This window comes from Thunnus maccoyii, chromosome 23, assembly GCF_910596095.1.
Source record: "Thunnus maccoyii chromosome 23, fThuMac1.1, whole genome shotgun sequence".
NCBI lineage: Eukaryota > Metazoa > Chordata > Actinopteri > Scombriformes > Scombridae > Thunnus > Thunnus maccoyii.
Window position 1 is genome coordinate 16,891,044 of NC_056555.1, and position 14,740 is coordinate 16,905,783.

The 14,740-nt window shown below is 40.0% G+C and overlaps 2 protein-coding genes across 4 annotated transcripts; both read right to left on the minus strand.

The window, feature by feature from the left end:
- Nucleotides 1-494: 494 nt before the first annotated feature.
- LOC121890344 (IKBKB interacting protein) lies at nucleotides 495-5,713 on the minus strand. 2 transcript variants are annotated; one of them, XM_042402486.1, is made up of 4 exons: nucleotides 5,295-5,713; nucleotides 5,086-5,203; nucleotides 1,528-1,749; nucleotides 495-1,173 (listed from the first exon to the last, which is right to left on the minus strand). In XM_042402486.1, exons 1-4 carry the CDS (start codon nucleotides 5,489-5,491, stop codon nucleotides 607-609), a joined length of 1,104 nt encoding a protein of 367 aa, XP_042258420.1. In that variant the 5' UTR covers nucleotides 5,492-5,713; the 3' UTR covers nucleotides 495-606. The 2 variants fall into 2 exon arrangements, with proteins under 2 accessions (XP_042258420.1, XP_042258419.1); XM_042402485.1 differs by lacking the exons at nucleotides 495-1,173; nucleotides 1,528-1,749 and adding an exon at nucleotides 1,908-3,597.
- Nucleotides 5,714-8,205: 2,492 nt separating this feature from the next.
- arfgap3 (ADP-ribosylation factor GTPase activating protein 3) lies at nucleotides 8,206-14,320 on the minus strand. 2 transcript variants are annotated; one of them, XM_042403899.1, is made up of 16 exons: nucleotides 14,135-14,320; nucleotides 13,371-13,489; nucleotides 12,675-12,747; nucleotides 12,430-12,561; nucleotides 12,152-12,232; nucleotides 11,952-12,030; nucleotides 11,788-11,847; nucleotides 11,623-11,669; nucleotides 11,366-11,520; nucleotides 10,960-11,091; nucleotides 10,738-10,863; nucleotides 10,461-10,613; nucleotides 9,927-10,047; nucleotides 9,645-9,732; nucleotides 9,371-9,495; nucleotides 8,206-9,266 (listed from the first exon to the last, which is right to left on the minus strand). In XM_042403899.1, exons 1-16 carry the CDS (start codon nucleotides 14,201-14,203, stop codon nucleotides 9,249-9,251), a joined length of 1,578 nt encoding a protein of 525 aa, XP_042259833.1. In that variant the 5' UTR covers nucleotides 14,204-14,320; the 3' UTR covers nucleotides 8,206-9,248. The 2 variants fall into 2 exon arrangements, with proteins under 2 accessions (XP_042259833.1, XP_042259835.1); XM_042403901.1 differs by lacking the exon at nucleotides 11,788-11,847.
- Between the last annotated feature and the right edge of the window lie 420 nt (nucleotides 14,321-14,740).

Below are 14,740 nucleotides of genomic sequence, written 5' to 3' on the forward strand. Positions count from 1 at the left end.
ATGATACAGTTGTTCTTTATACTACAAGTGTTGCTGGAGTTTTGGCAACTTAAGCCAGTATTTATTGCCAATACTAAATACTTGACCATATTCAATGTCTGTGAAGATTCTCAGTCATCCAGGTCATGTTTATCCAAGGAGGGTTGAATTGAAGGCGACTGGGCTTCTTGGTTGTTGATACTTGAAGACGTTTCACCTCTTATCCAAGGGGCTTCTTCATTTTTGTCCACATTAAGGCCAAAATAATTAATTCTCACCCCATTTTCAGAGACTCTGAATGACAATTTCACCACAAAACATGAAAAACCCAAGAAAATGAGGAGCCCAGGATGGAAATAATCTTCATCCTCACCTTGTTTTGGCCACATTCAATACTCAAAAACATGTTAGAACTTTTAGACAGGCTAGCTGCGGGATTGTTCACATTTACACTTCTTAATGTGCTTCAAGGTTGTTCAGACAGTCAGAGTTTGTTCAACAAAGTTTCATATTCGTCAAATTTGTACAAAAAAGGTTTATTTCAGTAAACCTTCACACAGTAGTTTGACAGCTGAGCAAAAGCCAAAAAAAGCAAACAATCAGTCTCCACTCCTCTGAGGTTGATGCTCATGTTGGTTGGTTCATTTCTCCAATATCAGATAGATCAGCTATTTCACTGACCTGTTTACTAGTAACACTTAAATCTCCCTCCACTGCTGTGAGGTTAGCCAGTGTCTGTCTAAGCTCAGCAATCTCTTGCTCTCTTTGGGTGAGATCCTCTGCTAGTCTTCCTATCCGAAAAATCAGATCTGACAGCTGAGGCTCAAACGCCTGGAAGTCTCGCTTAATAGCGGCCACCTTCGGTTTCAGGTCACTGGCAAAGGTCACTGTCTTTATCAGGCGAGCTCTGCCGCTCTCTAGCTCCATCAGTCGTTCAGAGATCAGCTTGTCAGCAGTGGTGAGCTCAGGGATGTGGCGGCGGAGCTGCTCTATAGCTTGAGTGTTGCGTTCAGACGAAGCGCGGAGATTAGAGACCCGGTCGATGCTGTTGGCCAACACATCGCCGATGCGTTTGACCATGTTGTGCTCAACCTGAGCCGTCTTATCTTCCAGCTCCCCCAACTGAGTGAGCAGAGTCTCCAGCTCAGAGTGCAGGCCGTCCATCCTGCGAACGTCTGTCCTCACTGACGCCACCTGGAGGGTCAACACAGGAGAACAGAGGCTGAGAAACCAAACAGCACCAGGAAAAAGTTTCTATTGTTAAAAAAATTACCAAAAAAGTGTTTCACCTGAGCTAAATTAGCCCCTTATTTGTGCTGATTAAATTCAGATGTTCTCCTGAAGAAGAACTTAGTTCAGAGAATCCAAGTTCATGTTCTCTTGTGCAGCTTTACACTTAATATTTAATTCTTCAAAAATTCTGAAGTTTGTGCCTATAGTTTAATTTGGTTGCCTACATCTGGAATCTGAAATCATATGTGGCACAAATTTTTCCTCCATTGTCTCTTCTCCTCTTCTTCACAAGAGGAAGCAAAGAAGCTCACATACCTTGCTGGCAAAGTCCTTTGTGATGGCGGAGGTGCGTTCTTCAATCTGCGCCACGGCATCTGTCAGTGTGTTCAGGCTGGTCTGGAGCTGAGCCTTTTTCTCAGCTAACCCAGAAGCCCATTCCTTCAGCCGGCCAACATCCTGCTCCAAACCCTCCAGCTGGGGCTGCAGATTCCCCCGCTGACCCCCCAGACCCTCCAGCATCAGCTGCACGCTCTCACACTGCAACAGGACATACAGTACATTAAGTGAAAAGTGCAACAACTACAGTATGTGTGGGTTTATGCAGGAGGCTTAATCAGCAGTGATACATTAAAATACATAATCTCAGGGTTCACTCCTCTATGAACAACACAGAAATGGTACAAATAAGACGTTCACACTAAAAAAGGTGATTTTATTAAATAAGCTCAGTGATGACATCATACAATCATAATGCTTTCAATAGATGAAATCAAAATGCCCGATGTCCGATGACATAAAAACACACAAAATAGTTCAGCTCATCTGGTCCAGATCATTAAAAAACAAAACCCTGTTGCCTTTAAGTTCTGGTCTGTACAAAACAACCAAGAGGAGTAAACATGAAGTGATGTTGACTGACAGGTAACTCATTGATTGGACAATTTTGGTGCCCGTCACCCTGTTTTACCATCAAGTAGTGATAAACAAATAGAAATGTGAGGAAAAATAGGCGTCCTGTACCACAATATTATGATGGGACTATTTACTAAGTGGCTGCTACATTTCATGTTTTTAACATTTTTAGGAACTGCTGAAATACAACATTATATATATATATATGACTAATGATATTTATTTATAAAAGCTATTCCTCTATCAGCATCATCAAGGTAACACTTATATTGATATAAGAGTGGTATAGATGCTGTATCAGTGCAAATGGCTGGCTTGAGAGTGATCCTGCATATTTCATAATATTACAAGTGAAAGCTAAATGTGTCACTCCGCATTAAACAAATCAAACATATTGTTGATTGCAATTATAACACAGAGCACGTATCCTTGAGTTTGTGTTGAAATCAGTGAACAGTTATGCAATGATTGTCACATTTGTCTGACATTAAAGTGAGGTACACATTTTATAAAACGTTAATACTGAACTTAAATCACCGTCTAGAGCAAATAGTAAGACAGTGAAGCTCCTTTTTTCTAGCTGCATCATTCAGTGACGTCATCAAGAAGAGCTAGATCGTCCTGGTCATCTTCTTCCCACTCCTCATCATCTTTCCATTCTTCTTCCTCCAGATTATCAGACTCCTTTTCAACCCTATTTTCCCTCAACACCATGGTGAGTTCACGGACCGCCTCTTTAACCACGGACAACTCGTTCTTCATCTTGAGGATGCTATTTTGGGCCTGCAGGGTGTCCAGCTCCTGTCTGATCTCCAGGATTTCATTGAGCGCTTTCAGCATGCTGTCCTCAGTCCCAAACACCTGTAATGTCACCTCCTCCAGCCGTTTCTCCGCCCCGCTCAGGTCTCCACCCAGCCTCAGGATGGAGCGAACCGCCTCCTCTACCTGCGGCAGGTGCTCCTCACACTCCTGCGCCCGGGGAATGTGCTCCTGGAGCTGAGAGCTGAGCTCGGCCTCCCTGCGGGACAAGCTGCTGAGCTGCTCCTCCAGCTTGTGGATCTGCTTGGTGTTCCAGTCCAGATGTTCCTGGGCTCGCTTGGTGTCGTCCTCCTCTGTCCGATCCATAGCGCGGGCGTTCCTCTTTGTGCTGTCCTCAAGCTCCTCCAACTTTTTTGCTAGCTGCCGGGCCCTCCGTTCGGCCTCGTTCACCCGCTCTGTGGCTCCGCTGTGAGCTTCCCGTGACTCGGCCTTGAGGGCAGTCAGGTCAGAGGTGACGGCGGCCAGGTGCTCCTGCCACGTCTCGGTCACGTTGAGGAAGTGAGCGTTGACCATCTGCAGGTTGCGGGAGGCAGAGTTCTCGTCGGCCTGCATCGCCATGATAACAGCATGAAGGGTGGAGATGTCCTGTTGGAGTCTTGTTGCCAAGGTGACGGTGGAGAGCGCCTCTTGGAGGTCGTCCTGAGAGGCGGCAAGCTGCAGCCGCAACACAAAACAGGAGGGCTGTTTCTGTGGGAGCTCTACGGTCCTCAGTATTCATAATAATACAGATACTACAATACTACTGTCAGACAGAATACTACAATACATACAGTAGGATACACAAGTGCACAGTACACAATGTAAGTAAAGTGTAAAAAAAAAAGAAGGAATTTCTCAAAAGCTCACACAAATGTGCTTGGACTAGTAAGCAGGATGCAAGAAAGACAATTTGTGCTCAGCTAAAAGTAGTTTATCTTAAATTTTCAATGAACACAAACAAAATGTCAACATGCAGAGGGTTTTGATATAATTTAAGGCAGTAGCTCACAATTTTTTTTTTTTACTCGTGATCCCTTAAAATAAAGAAATGTTAACTTGTGAACCCCATCGTTACAGGTTGATTATGTTTATGAGCTGTTAGAAGTGATTTTTCTCTACACAAGTTGTTCCATTCAGATATTTATTATGGAGCTGAATAGGAACGCAAAGTGAAGATAAGAGAAACATCAGATAAATAAAATAAATTTTGTATAGCAAAAATGAAGTATGTTGTTTTCTTCTTTCTTGTCTCAACATCTCATGACCCCTTAGATTTCTCTTGTGACCCCTCCTGAGGGGTCCCAACCCCCAGGTTGGGAACCAGTGATTTAAGGAGCCTTTGCACTCATTTCCCTTCTCACTAAACCAAATTAAAACTGTCTGTCCAAATCACAATCTACTTATAAATCTACTTTTGATCCTAACAGCGAAAACAAACAGAAAAACCATTATGTTTTCACGCAAAGGGTCATTTCACTCAAATTAAAAAAAATAAGTCTCATATTCTCAACTACTCCTAACCATGAAGATACATGTTTTTGTTTTATTTGTCCAGGTTTTGAGATATCTGTCTCTAAGATTTCTATTACCTTTCATCTGTGGTGCACAAAGCAATGAAAACTTACATTTTTAAAAAACTAGAAACAACATTATGCTTCCATGTTACTCTGGATAACACACACGAAACGCCTGTCAACAGTTTTTGTAAGGGACTATTTCTTTGGTAGAAAATAGTTCCACTTGTAACTGTTCAAAGTGGGGACTGTGAACAGTTTCCTCCACTGTATTGGTGTAGAGGTGAAGAAATCTTGACCTCAGCAAATTAAACTAAAACCGTCTGCATGGTCAGATATCGATATCATGATATGAGACTAGATATCGTCATAGGTTTTGAATATTGTCATATAGCATAAGTGTTGTCTTTTCCTGGTTTTAAAGGCTGCATTACAATTAAGTGATGCAATTTACCAGATTATTTATCAAAAATCTCATTGTGTAAATATTTTGTGAAAGCACCAGTAGTCGTCCTTACAATACTGTCACAATATTGATATCGAGGTATTCGGTCTCAACCCTAATGAGAAGTATGTTTTGTTGTAATTTGGGTGAACTGGCCCTTTAAACGTCCACTCCTAAATACAGTCCTGTTCAACTCAAACGTACCTTTTTAGAAACTTTAAGGACTTCTTCCTCCATGTCGAACAGACTCGAAGTCTTTCCCTGTAAAAAATGGTACTTTTCTTCAATTTCGGAGAACCTCTCATTCTGTTGAAGCACCACCCTGAAAACCAAGATAGAAACACTTAAATGAGAGAGGAAACAGCGGAAAAAGCTCCTTCTAACAGAAATATCTTGACTGTTTTCTGACTTACCAGCTCAGTGCCCCGCATGCTGCAAACGACAGCAAGCACATTATGCTTTTCAGGTCCAAACTCGAAGACGTTTTATTTGCTGCTGCGTTGTTTCCAACTTCTGTCTTCGTCTTTTCATCTTTGGTATTCGCAGGCGACGTTTCGGACAGCTCATCACTCTGCTTTGCCTTCTTTCTCTGCTTTACTTCACTCGGCATCTTTGCACACTGACACACTGTTAACTTTAAAGGAATTCAACAGGCCTACCAGAAAAAAGACCACCAATCTATTATTCGTTACGTTGCAGACTAAAATAAGACATTTGTCTCCCTGATAAGTGCATAATGTAGAATGATGAAGTCACAAAATGGTCCACAGCTGGGTTTTTGCGTAATGTTACAGCTATAAACAATGTTTAATCCTTTCCCTTCTTCCTAGGAAAAATGCGGCCTTCAGGTGCTCCTCGCAAGCTCGTAAATACGTATACACAGCTAACGGCGGGAGTGCTTTAGTTGGGCCTTGTGACAAATATAGTCGTTTTGTGTGGCAGCTTTGTCGCAAGCTGAAGCGATACACTGGTTTTAAGTAAAGTTATAGCTTTCAATCATAATTATCGATTTGTTGAAACGTTCAGTTAGGGTTAGAGTTAGTTCAGTTGAGCTACGATTGTGAGACTCATATTACCGACAGCACATGAAGCTCCCTAAACGCGTCAGCCAGCCACGTAGGCGATGCCAGCATTTTGCCGAGTTTGGCCACCATAACTGAATTAATGGTGTCTGCAAGTGGAGCTGATACAATTAATAGATTGATAGAAAATTACTGGGCAACAATATTGATTATTATTTACTCATTTATCACAGAAAATATGTCAAACTTTTTTTCTGGTTCCATCTTTTCCACTGTGATTGCTGCTTTTTCTGTTGTGACTAGACATTTGAAGATGTCTAATTGGACTCTGGGAGACTGTGATAGACATTTGCATTATTTTCTGATATTTTTTAAACTTAACAACCAAAAATAATGTCTAGTTACAGTCCTATCTACAAGAACAATTTATCTTTGGGTTACTTATATTTACAGAAGAAATAGAAAACATTTCTGTGCAGTGGAGGCTTGATATTGTAGACAAATAATTAACAGACAGAGGAGTTTAGGCACAAGCCATTTATTTGGCATGTTTTCCAAAATCTTACTTACATTTTGAGTGTCAAAAATTGTCAAAATTTGATTATCAGTAGCTTTCTATAAATGGTACTCCAAAGCCCTATACAGCAAACGTTTCATGTAGCAGTTTATAACCTACGTTACAGTTTTTATGTTTGGGTCCCAGCAGCCGTAATGGTATGTGTTAGCGTGTCCTAATAACTACAAGGAGCCATGCAAATTACACAGGCTGCTATTCTTTTATGTTACACTTAACAATATTTAAACATACCAACAGCAGAAGACACAAACAATCTTACAAAGATCAACAAGGCATCATCAAAATAAGAGGCAAAGATTCAATTGCAGTACAGTACATTCAAGCAGAAGCTGCCACGTGCAACGTCTAACAAATTATGTGCAAAAAGGTAACTAGATGACTCCACAATATTGCAATATTAAGGCGTGTGATTCAGAGATCTTTGGACTAAGGCATATAGTGATGGAGTAAACAAATATTTGGTCATTAAATGATTTACGACGTCCACTTTGCCTAGTTTTAGTGTTTTATATTTAACAAATCAAACTCCTGAGAAGCATAAACAGTACAGAAATTGCTCAGTAATGTAATCTTCCTGTACAAGATCTTGGCATTAATAAACACTAGTTCCTTCACGGTGCATGATTAGATATCTAAGTAGCAACTTACCTAAATGCTGAAGCACAAGCCGTAGTTATTCCATATGAAAGCCATGGGCAGATATCAAGCTACTTTCCTATTGCTTTTAAATGTCTAAATCATAGTTTAGCACCACCTGCAGTACTATTTGTGTCCCAACACTGCATCTGTAACGTGTATATTTGACGGAATTAAAGATATGGACCTGGACCTTGGCAGTACGTTACAGCAACAACAACAAAATTTACTTCAACTAGGCCTGAAAGAGATTGTTTACATTCATATTTTAAGTGGACATGTTACTGAACAGTGGGACCTGAAAGCTACAAAGAGGCTACACCGCATCAGGAAACCCGAACCTTCAAGAATCTGTTAGTGCCATTAAATAATATACCTAATTCACTGCAGATAGCTAAACACAAATTTCAACAAAAAAATTCAAACCAAAACATCATCAAAGGCACTCCTTCAAATTCAATAAATCTATGTGAGGCAATAATATCGCCCATAAACTTTAAAGTATCTAATTCCAAGCAACAGGATTAAGGAAAAAAAAAAATTAAGACATAGTGCAACTGACCTACTGTTCATCAAGCAGGGTCATTCTAGTGCTATGAGTATTCATAACAAGTCGATTGCTTAATGGTTTGTTGTCTTTTCACTTTTTAAGGAGTAGACAGACATTTAGGGAGATGGACTTATTTGCTGTCTTGCAGAGACTTTGATTGATACCACTCTCATATCTATCTGATAAATATGAAGCCCAAAGCTGGTTAGCATAGCATAAAGACCGGAAACAAGGGGAAACAGCTAGCCTGGCTCTGTCCAAAGGTATCAAAACCTGTCAACCAGCACCTAAAAAGATCACTAATTAACAAGTTATACTTAATTGTTTAATCCATAATTTAAAAAAAAAAAAAAAAAAGTGTATCTCTTGGCCAGTTGCAGTCACTTCTTGAGGTCTTGTCGCCCCCGTAGGGTTGCCACTCACTACACCCTGCTAAGAAATCTTCTGGCACAATGGGTCATTTTTTACACTTCTGTTTTTGTACGAATTAAATAAACAAGATATAACATCTTAATTAGTGAGCTATAGAGGTGCTGGTAGGCAGATTTGATGCTTTTAGACAGAGTCAGGCTAGCAGTTTTCATGTTTCTAGTCTTTACACAGAGCTAAGCTAACTGGATGCTAGCTGTAGCTACAAATTGAAAAGGACAGATGATATCAATCTTCTCATCTAACTCTCAGCAAAAAAGCAAATAAGCTCATTTTACAAAATGTTGAACTATCATTTCAAATTTAGTATTTTATAGCTGCTTACGCTCCATATCATCTTGTCATTTTTAGCTACAGACATATGGTCCCAAAAAAAAAAAAAAAAAAAAAAACTTGCAGGATAAGCTTATGAAAAGAGAGCTTAAGAGAAGCTTATGTGCTAATGAGGCCAATATTATTTAATGTAACTGATAGTAAACGCAACTGAGAAAAAATAAAAAGATCTGTGGTCCCCTAAGGCCTCATTATCAGTTTTTTTGGTCCTGTCTGTGGAGGAGCAAATATAAGTGCACTTTGGGGACAGAAAGGACACTTTCAAACAGGTGGGAATGTGCAAGGTAAAAAAAAAAAAAAAAGCAGAAGACAACACTACAGAGTGCACGTGATGAGCTATAGTGCGTTCACCAATTAAGTACTTAAAGCACAGTTGTCTCCGCTGCTCAAGTTTTGACCTCATCGACTAAAGGAGTCAAAAAGCAAATCCCACCTTCACAAGAAGCAGAACCCTTCTCAGACGGCTACTTACAGTATTTCTAAATATTTAAACCCTCAAAGACCTCAAAGCAAACTAAGTAATATAATGCAAACTACATATTTTTCCATGACTGTACTATACACAGAAATCTCCCTTCAAGACGCCTGCAGTGGAACATAATGCCACTGATAATATTGTGCTTCGGTCATCTTGATTCATACAACTAACTGCTGTATATACATAATCTAATAAAAAAAATAGATATGGATGTATACAGGGTTATTTTGGGGTAAATTCTGATGCGTCATACAGCAGATTTGCTCATATCTTCATCCTCTATCTCCACATGAGGAAGAGGACGACTAGTGACACTGAATCCAAGAGGAGACACGTCGTCACTCAGGAACTGTAGTGATCCTGGAAAAAGGAAACGGACACACGTAAGAATGTGAGAACTTGTTTGTCGAGCAAGACCTGTTTTATGATCTTTGTTCAAAAAGGTGTTTGTATTTCTGACCGACCTGGATTGAGCTAACGACGCCGCTGGCCATGACGGAGAGTTTTCCCGCGACTGAGCGCACCCCAAGTTTGAGCTGTGACATGTCAGGAGCGTTGGGCAGCACGTTGGACAGACGGTACGAACTCGCTGTGATCAAAAAAACACAGACAGATTGTTAAATTGTGCCTTTTGGTAATTATACACACATTTATTTATATTTATCAATAATAAGAGTAATGAAAATGGTAAATAAATCATATATATTGAGGGGTTTTTTTTTTGCCTAATTCCCTTACCGGCCTGTTTCTTTGGATCCTCAAACAGGTCTGCTGAACTTATAGCGGAGCTCCCAGAAAATCTCTCCAGTCGTGTTTTGGCCTCATACTAAAAAAAATGGAAGTGCAGAAAGTAGAGTATAAACACTTCATCAAGTTAAGTAAAGTCACAGAAATTCTCCAACAACAGTTCAGGCTTCTCATATATATATATATATATATATATATATATATATATATATATATATATATGTATATATGTATATATATATATGCAATATGTTGCATGTTGTGATTGAATACCTCAGAGTTGTCTTGTTTCCCAAAGTACATGTCAGAAGAAATAGCTTTGACGTCAGTTCCAAACTTTTTGCGAGCTTCTCCTGTGTCTGAGACTGGTTCTGGTTTCCTCCTCGATGTGGGCCTGATGACAGATAATTAATATATATTAAACAACCATATAGTCTGAAAGCCCACATCGACATTGATCACATAGAAAATGTCACTCACTTGAGGAAGTCTAAACATTTCATTATGTCTGTTCCTTTTTTCATTCAAAAAAACAAACCTGACATTTATTCAGCATATGTAACATCCCACATTATAACACCTAAACACGTTAGATAAAACTCCTCTCAAGTTTGAACCAAAACCTTAATTTTGTTTGTCATTTTTAAATTGCAGTTTGATTGGATTATTAAAAAACATGACACTGAAAAAGATGAAATCATCAGTGAGTGTAACAGGACAAAAAGGTTTAATTCTTACTGTATCAAGCAGTCAAGAGAAGTCTGTTAAAGTGATACAGAGTAGAAGTCATAACACAGTGTCTCCTACCTGTCATCAAGTGATGTTATAGTGGAGCTCAAAAAGAAATCCGGCTCTGGTTTCTTGCTCTCCTTCAGCCAGCCTCCTCCGTCGCCTCCATCACCCCACCGAGAGGAGAAATGATCTGAGGTGTCGGTCTGATCCTCCAACCGGTGCAAGATCCTAAAGAAAGGAGGAGTTCAGAATAATGATTAAAATTAAATCATTACAAACTACAACACCATTCTTGTTGTGAGAGTACTTTAATACACTTAGAGCTGAATAAGAACAATCAACAGCATCTGACCTGGAGCTAAAGGACCCCTCATCATCCTCATCCTCAGTGAACCGACGTCCTTTGCTAGTCTTGGCCGCCAGTGGACTCTCCTGCTGGATGATGTGCATGTCCGATGTCACTGAGTGAGACACTCCGCTACAATATGATCATGAGAGAAAGACACGGGAATAAAGAAACTGTATATCTCATGTAAACACCTTCCACAATTGGCAACAGGCTCGTTAGTTTTACCTCCTCATGCCGAGACCCATGCCCAGTCTCTCAGCTTGCTCCTTCTTCTTCCCCTCTAACCCCTTGAACTTCTGCTCCTCAATTTTCCTCTGCTGCTCCAGGTCTTTATATGTGAGTCGCAAGGACGGAGCGCTGAGAGGAAGAGAGAAGCAGGCGAGTCTGAATATGACAAAACAGACTAAAGAGTGCAGCAGCTAACAGAAACAGGTGATCCAAGAGTGGCAGCTGGGTCGTGTTTCGACGAGGTTTAAAGCCCTTTTCTGCTGAGTGGTACAAGACTGAAACCTGACCTCTGACCTCATAGCAGAAGGTGCAGAGTGAATCAATAGATTACCACAAAAACACATTAAATGAGCAGAAAAATATCAAAAATGATAAAGACTTAAATAACAGTAAGCGCTCTCACATGGATTCCTCGGGTTGAACAGTTTTCTTGGAGGCACCAGCAGTGCCGTCTTCTCTCTCTCTGAGCTTGTCGGCAGCTTGAGCTTTCTTCTCCAGCTCTGAGAAACTCTGATTGCTAACCTTCTGAGCGCCCAGACCGCCCTTCTTAGACGCCAACTACAAGCACAAGACATATTTTACAAAACACACATACTGAATGTACAGCCCATGTATGCCATAATACATTCTGTCCAACTACAAAAATATTACTTTACGTACAGTTTTCTTGGTGGCAGCTGGCTTCTTCTTGAGAAGAGAAGAAGGCTCTGGAGAGAGTTAAAGACAGTAGAGTTACATCACCAACAGTTTAGTTATAGTTCAGATAAAAAAACAAGGAAAACGTCGAACATAATTAATATATTATTGTTCTAAGTCACAGCAAACCTGGATTTGCTTTTGGAGAAACACTCAGCATTTCCACACTGGGACCCTCCTCCAGATTACCTGATTTATATAAGTGTATATGTGATTAGATATATTAAGTTTGATGTGATAAATACAACTGGAGTGAGTCTTTCTGCATGTTATTCAGCGGTAAAAGTAGATACCATTTTTCTCTTCCTCTTTTAAAGACTTCTCTGACGTGGCGGAGCCAAAAGTCATTTTGGTCATGTCTTCAGGAAGAGCCTGGGTGTTACACAAACACACGTGTTAAACTTATCAATCACCAGTCACTGTAGAAAATATCTATAATATAGCATATTTATGGATTATTTCCCATCAAGGCAAAGCAAGCTCAGTCTCATACCTGTGAGTGCAGACTGAAGAAATCCACCTGCTTGTCCTCTGGTGATGTTGGTGAGAGAGGAGCCTGACTGTCGAGCCATAACTGTGGAGAGGAAGAGCAGTTAAACTTTCTGTCTCTGCACTTACATATATATATATATATATGCCAAATGTGGCAAGCAAAGAGGAAGCCAAAGTTAAATTTTATCTCTTAAGTTTTGTGGTTGCAGCTAGCTTTCTTTCACAAGCAGGCAACCTGCAGGAGAAAAGTATTTTTAGACAGTAAACCAACATGTCTACCTCAGTGCCGTGGCGTCTGGTGGCTTGAGTGGCTAAAGTCTTAATTTTCTCTCTGTACAGCTGAGCGGCTCGGCTGTTGTACTTGGCATTTGCAGCACTAACTGTGCAGCCGTGCTGATTGAAAAATCCAATCTGCCAAACAGACACCGGAAAGCAGACAGGAAGAATTAAGTTAAATGAAGTTTGTGCAAAGCAATGTTGGTATTACAATCCGTTGATATCAGAGTTTCCCATCAGGTACTCACCGCACTGGCGTTGCCTCCCACTTGCATGCATCTTAACTGGAACCACGACCAATTAAAATCCAGTTCAGTAGACCTGTTTAACACAACAATGTTAGGATTATGTAGTCCAGGCTACAAAAGACATAACCCCCATAACATTTCATTCTTGTCTGGATTATTCTATTGATACTTAGAAACGTGTGCAATCATGTTTTTTCTAATTAAGAAAAACAGACACATTTTATCTTTTTAAAAGTGTGGAGAAATTACTCCATGATTGTGTGTATTTTAAAATCGATTATTATACTCTTCCCTCAGCTGAGGAGCTGTAGCTTGTCAGCAGGAGGTTCAAAATACGACAACCTGTCTTATAACAAAGACAAAGCACATTTCTCCAGTGCTGACATCTCTCTGCCAGTGGAGTTTAGAATTCAATTCAATCCCCCCCCCGCCCCCCCCCCCCAAATAAAAAACCCCAAAAGAAAACAAAGCAAAACCAAAAAAAGAACAAGCACTTAGCAGCACAGTGCATTAAAGTGCATTTAGAGAGAGAAGTACATGTCAGCTCTAACATGTCAACGAGCGACCAGCCCTGATGAGGGAGATATAAAATCCATTTTGCTGTCCAGAGAACATTGTTCAGCTCATGTATTTGTTACTATTCTTCTTATTTGATGCTATATATATACATACACACACCCTTACTTTCTCACTTACCTGATAAAGGACAGGTGCACCCCCAGAGACCTGTGTGTCCCAGAGCAATCTATACATAGAAATACACCATAGGTGATGCTAGCCCAGCTGGGGTTTTTAGCTGAGCAGTCAAAGCAAACCTAGAGGAAAAAAGAGCAAAGGACACATACAATTAAGTTTGACCTCGCAATACAAACAGATAGGGCTAAACGTATTAGGGTTATCTCCTTCCTCATTCAAGACCAATAAGTCCTAAATCAATAAAGAGACGTGTAAGTGAGCTAAGTGAAGGATGTTTGGGTGATTATAACAACAGCTGTGTAACCATGAAGGTCTAAAGTGCATGTTTCCAGTGAAATACGAGCTGCTGGCTACATTCAAACAGCTGTTGTTGTGTTTAACTGTGTTTAACTGTAAAATTAACTGTTAGATGATGTTCAGTAACACCAAAAACGATTTTAGTTATGACACAGGACGTGTGCACTTATCCCAAAAAGCCTAAACAAACGAGGCTAACATCAACTGTCAAAATGAAGCTTGTTAGCTTGCTAGGCTGTCAGTTATCAGACAGGTTTTATTTTAATCCTGCCAAAGTTAGAAAGGGAAAACTTGCCAACTACACCCACATATTTTCAACTTTACACGTGTCACATCATTTAAAAAAATCAAGCTCGTAAGTTAAAGCTAGCCTTGACGTTTCTCAAAGTGCGACGTGTCAGATATTTAGTTTAGCGGACTTCCTTGTTTAAAGAGCAACAGACCGTTTTGCTTTTTGAAACTCTCACCTTGTTCGTAGGAATGGAGCGCAGTCGCTTAAAAATGACAGAAATATCTTGCTTGCTGGGCTCTGACATTATTCCTCCTGTTGTTAATACCTGCTGGACAAAGAAGGTGCATGAAAACCAAACGCTGTGTTTGGTTTTTCCTCTACCATAGCCTAAAATACGACACGTCAGTAGGAAAACATCATGGCCTGGCTCTGATTGGCTGAAAATGACCCGTGGTTGTGTTATTGTAGAGAGGCCTTATGGGTAATGTAGTTGACATCTGTGGCTCCAGCTGAGTTTACATGTTTTTGTAAAGGATTGCAGCATGCAAGCAGCATTTTATTGTTATTTCGCCAGATGATGCTCAGTCTTCTATATCCTTCTTTGTAAATAAATAAATATATATATATATATATATATATATATATATATATATGTATATATTTAAAATTAATAACGATTCTTCATATTTTATGAGCTTCACGTTTTGCATGCTAATGTTTATCTGCAAGGAACTGACCACAACCATCAAATAAATATTAAAGGACAGGTTCACAATTTTTAAAGTCTGTTTTAAAACAACAACCAGGTTCCCCCTGTTCACACTGGCTAAGTGATGGGGGC

Bases quoted from the DNA above. Each gene is read 5' to 3' on its own strand.
- LOC121890344 (XM_042402485.1), bottom strand. From the start codon at position 5,491: ATGCCGAGTGAAGTAAAGCAGAGAAAGAAGGCAAAGCAGAGTGATGAG. The intron at 5,204-5,294 runs GTAAGTCAGAAA...CTTGGTTTTCAG, and splicing joins GCATGCGGGGCACTGAGCTG to GGTGGTGCTTCAACAGAATG. The intron at 3,598-5,085 runs GTACGTTTGAGT...TTGCGGCTGCAG, and splicing joins TCCTTAAAGTTTCTAAAAAG to CTTGCCGCCTCTCAGGACGA.
- arfgap3 (XM_042403899.1), bottom strand. From the start codon at position 14,203: ATGTCAGAGCCCAGCAAGCAAGATATTTCTGTCATTTTTAAGCGACTG. The intron at 11,848-11,951 runs GTATCTACTTTT...TATATAAATCAG, and splicing joins AAAAGAGGAAGAGAAAAATG to GTAATCTGGAGGAGGGTCCC. The intron at 11,670-11,787 runs GTTTGCTGTGAC...AACTCTCTCCAG, and splicing joins TTCTCCAAAAGCAAATCCAG to AGCCTTCTTCTCTTCTCAAG.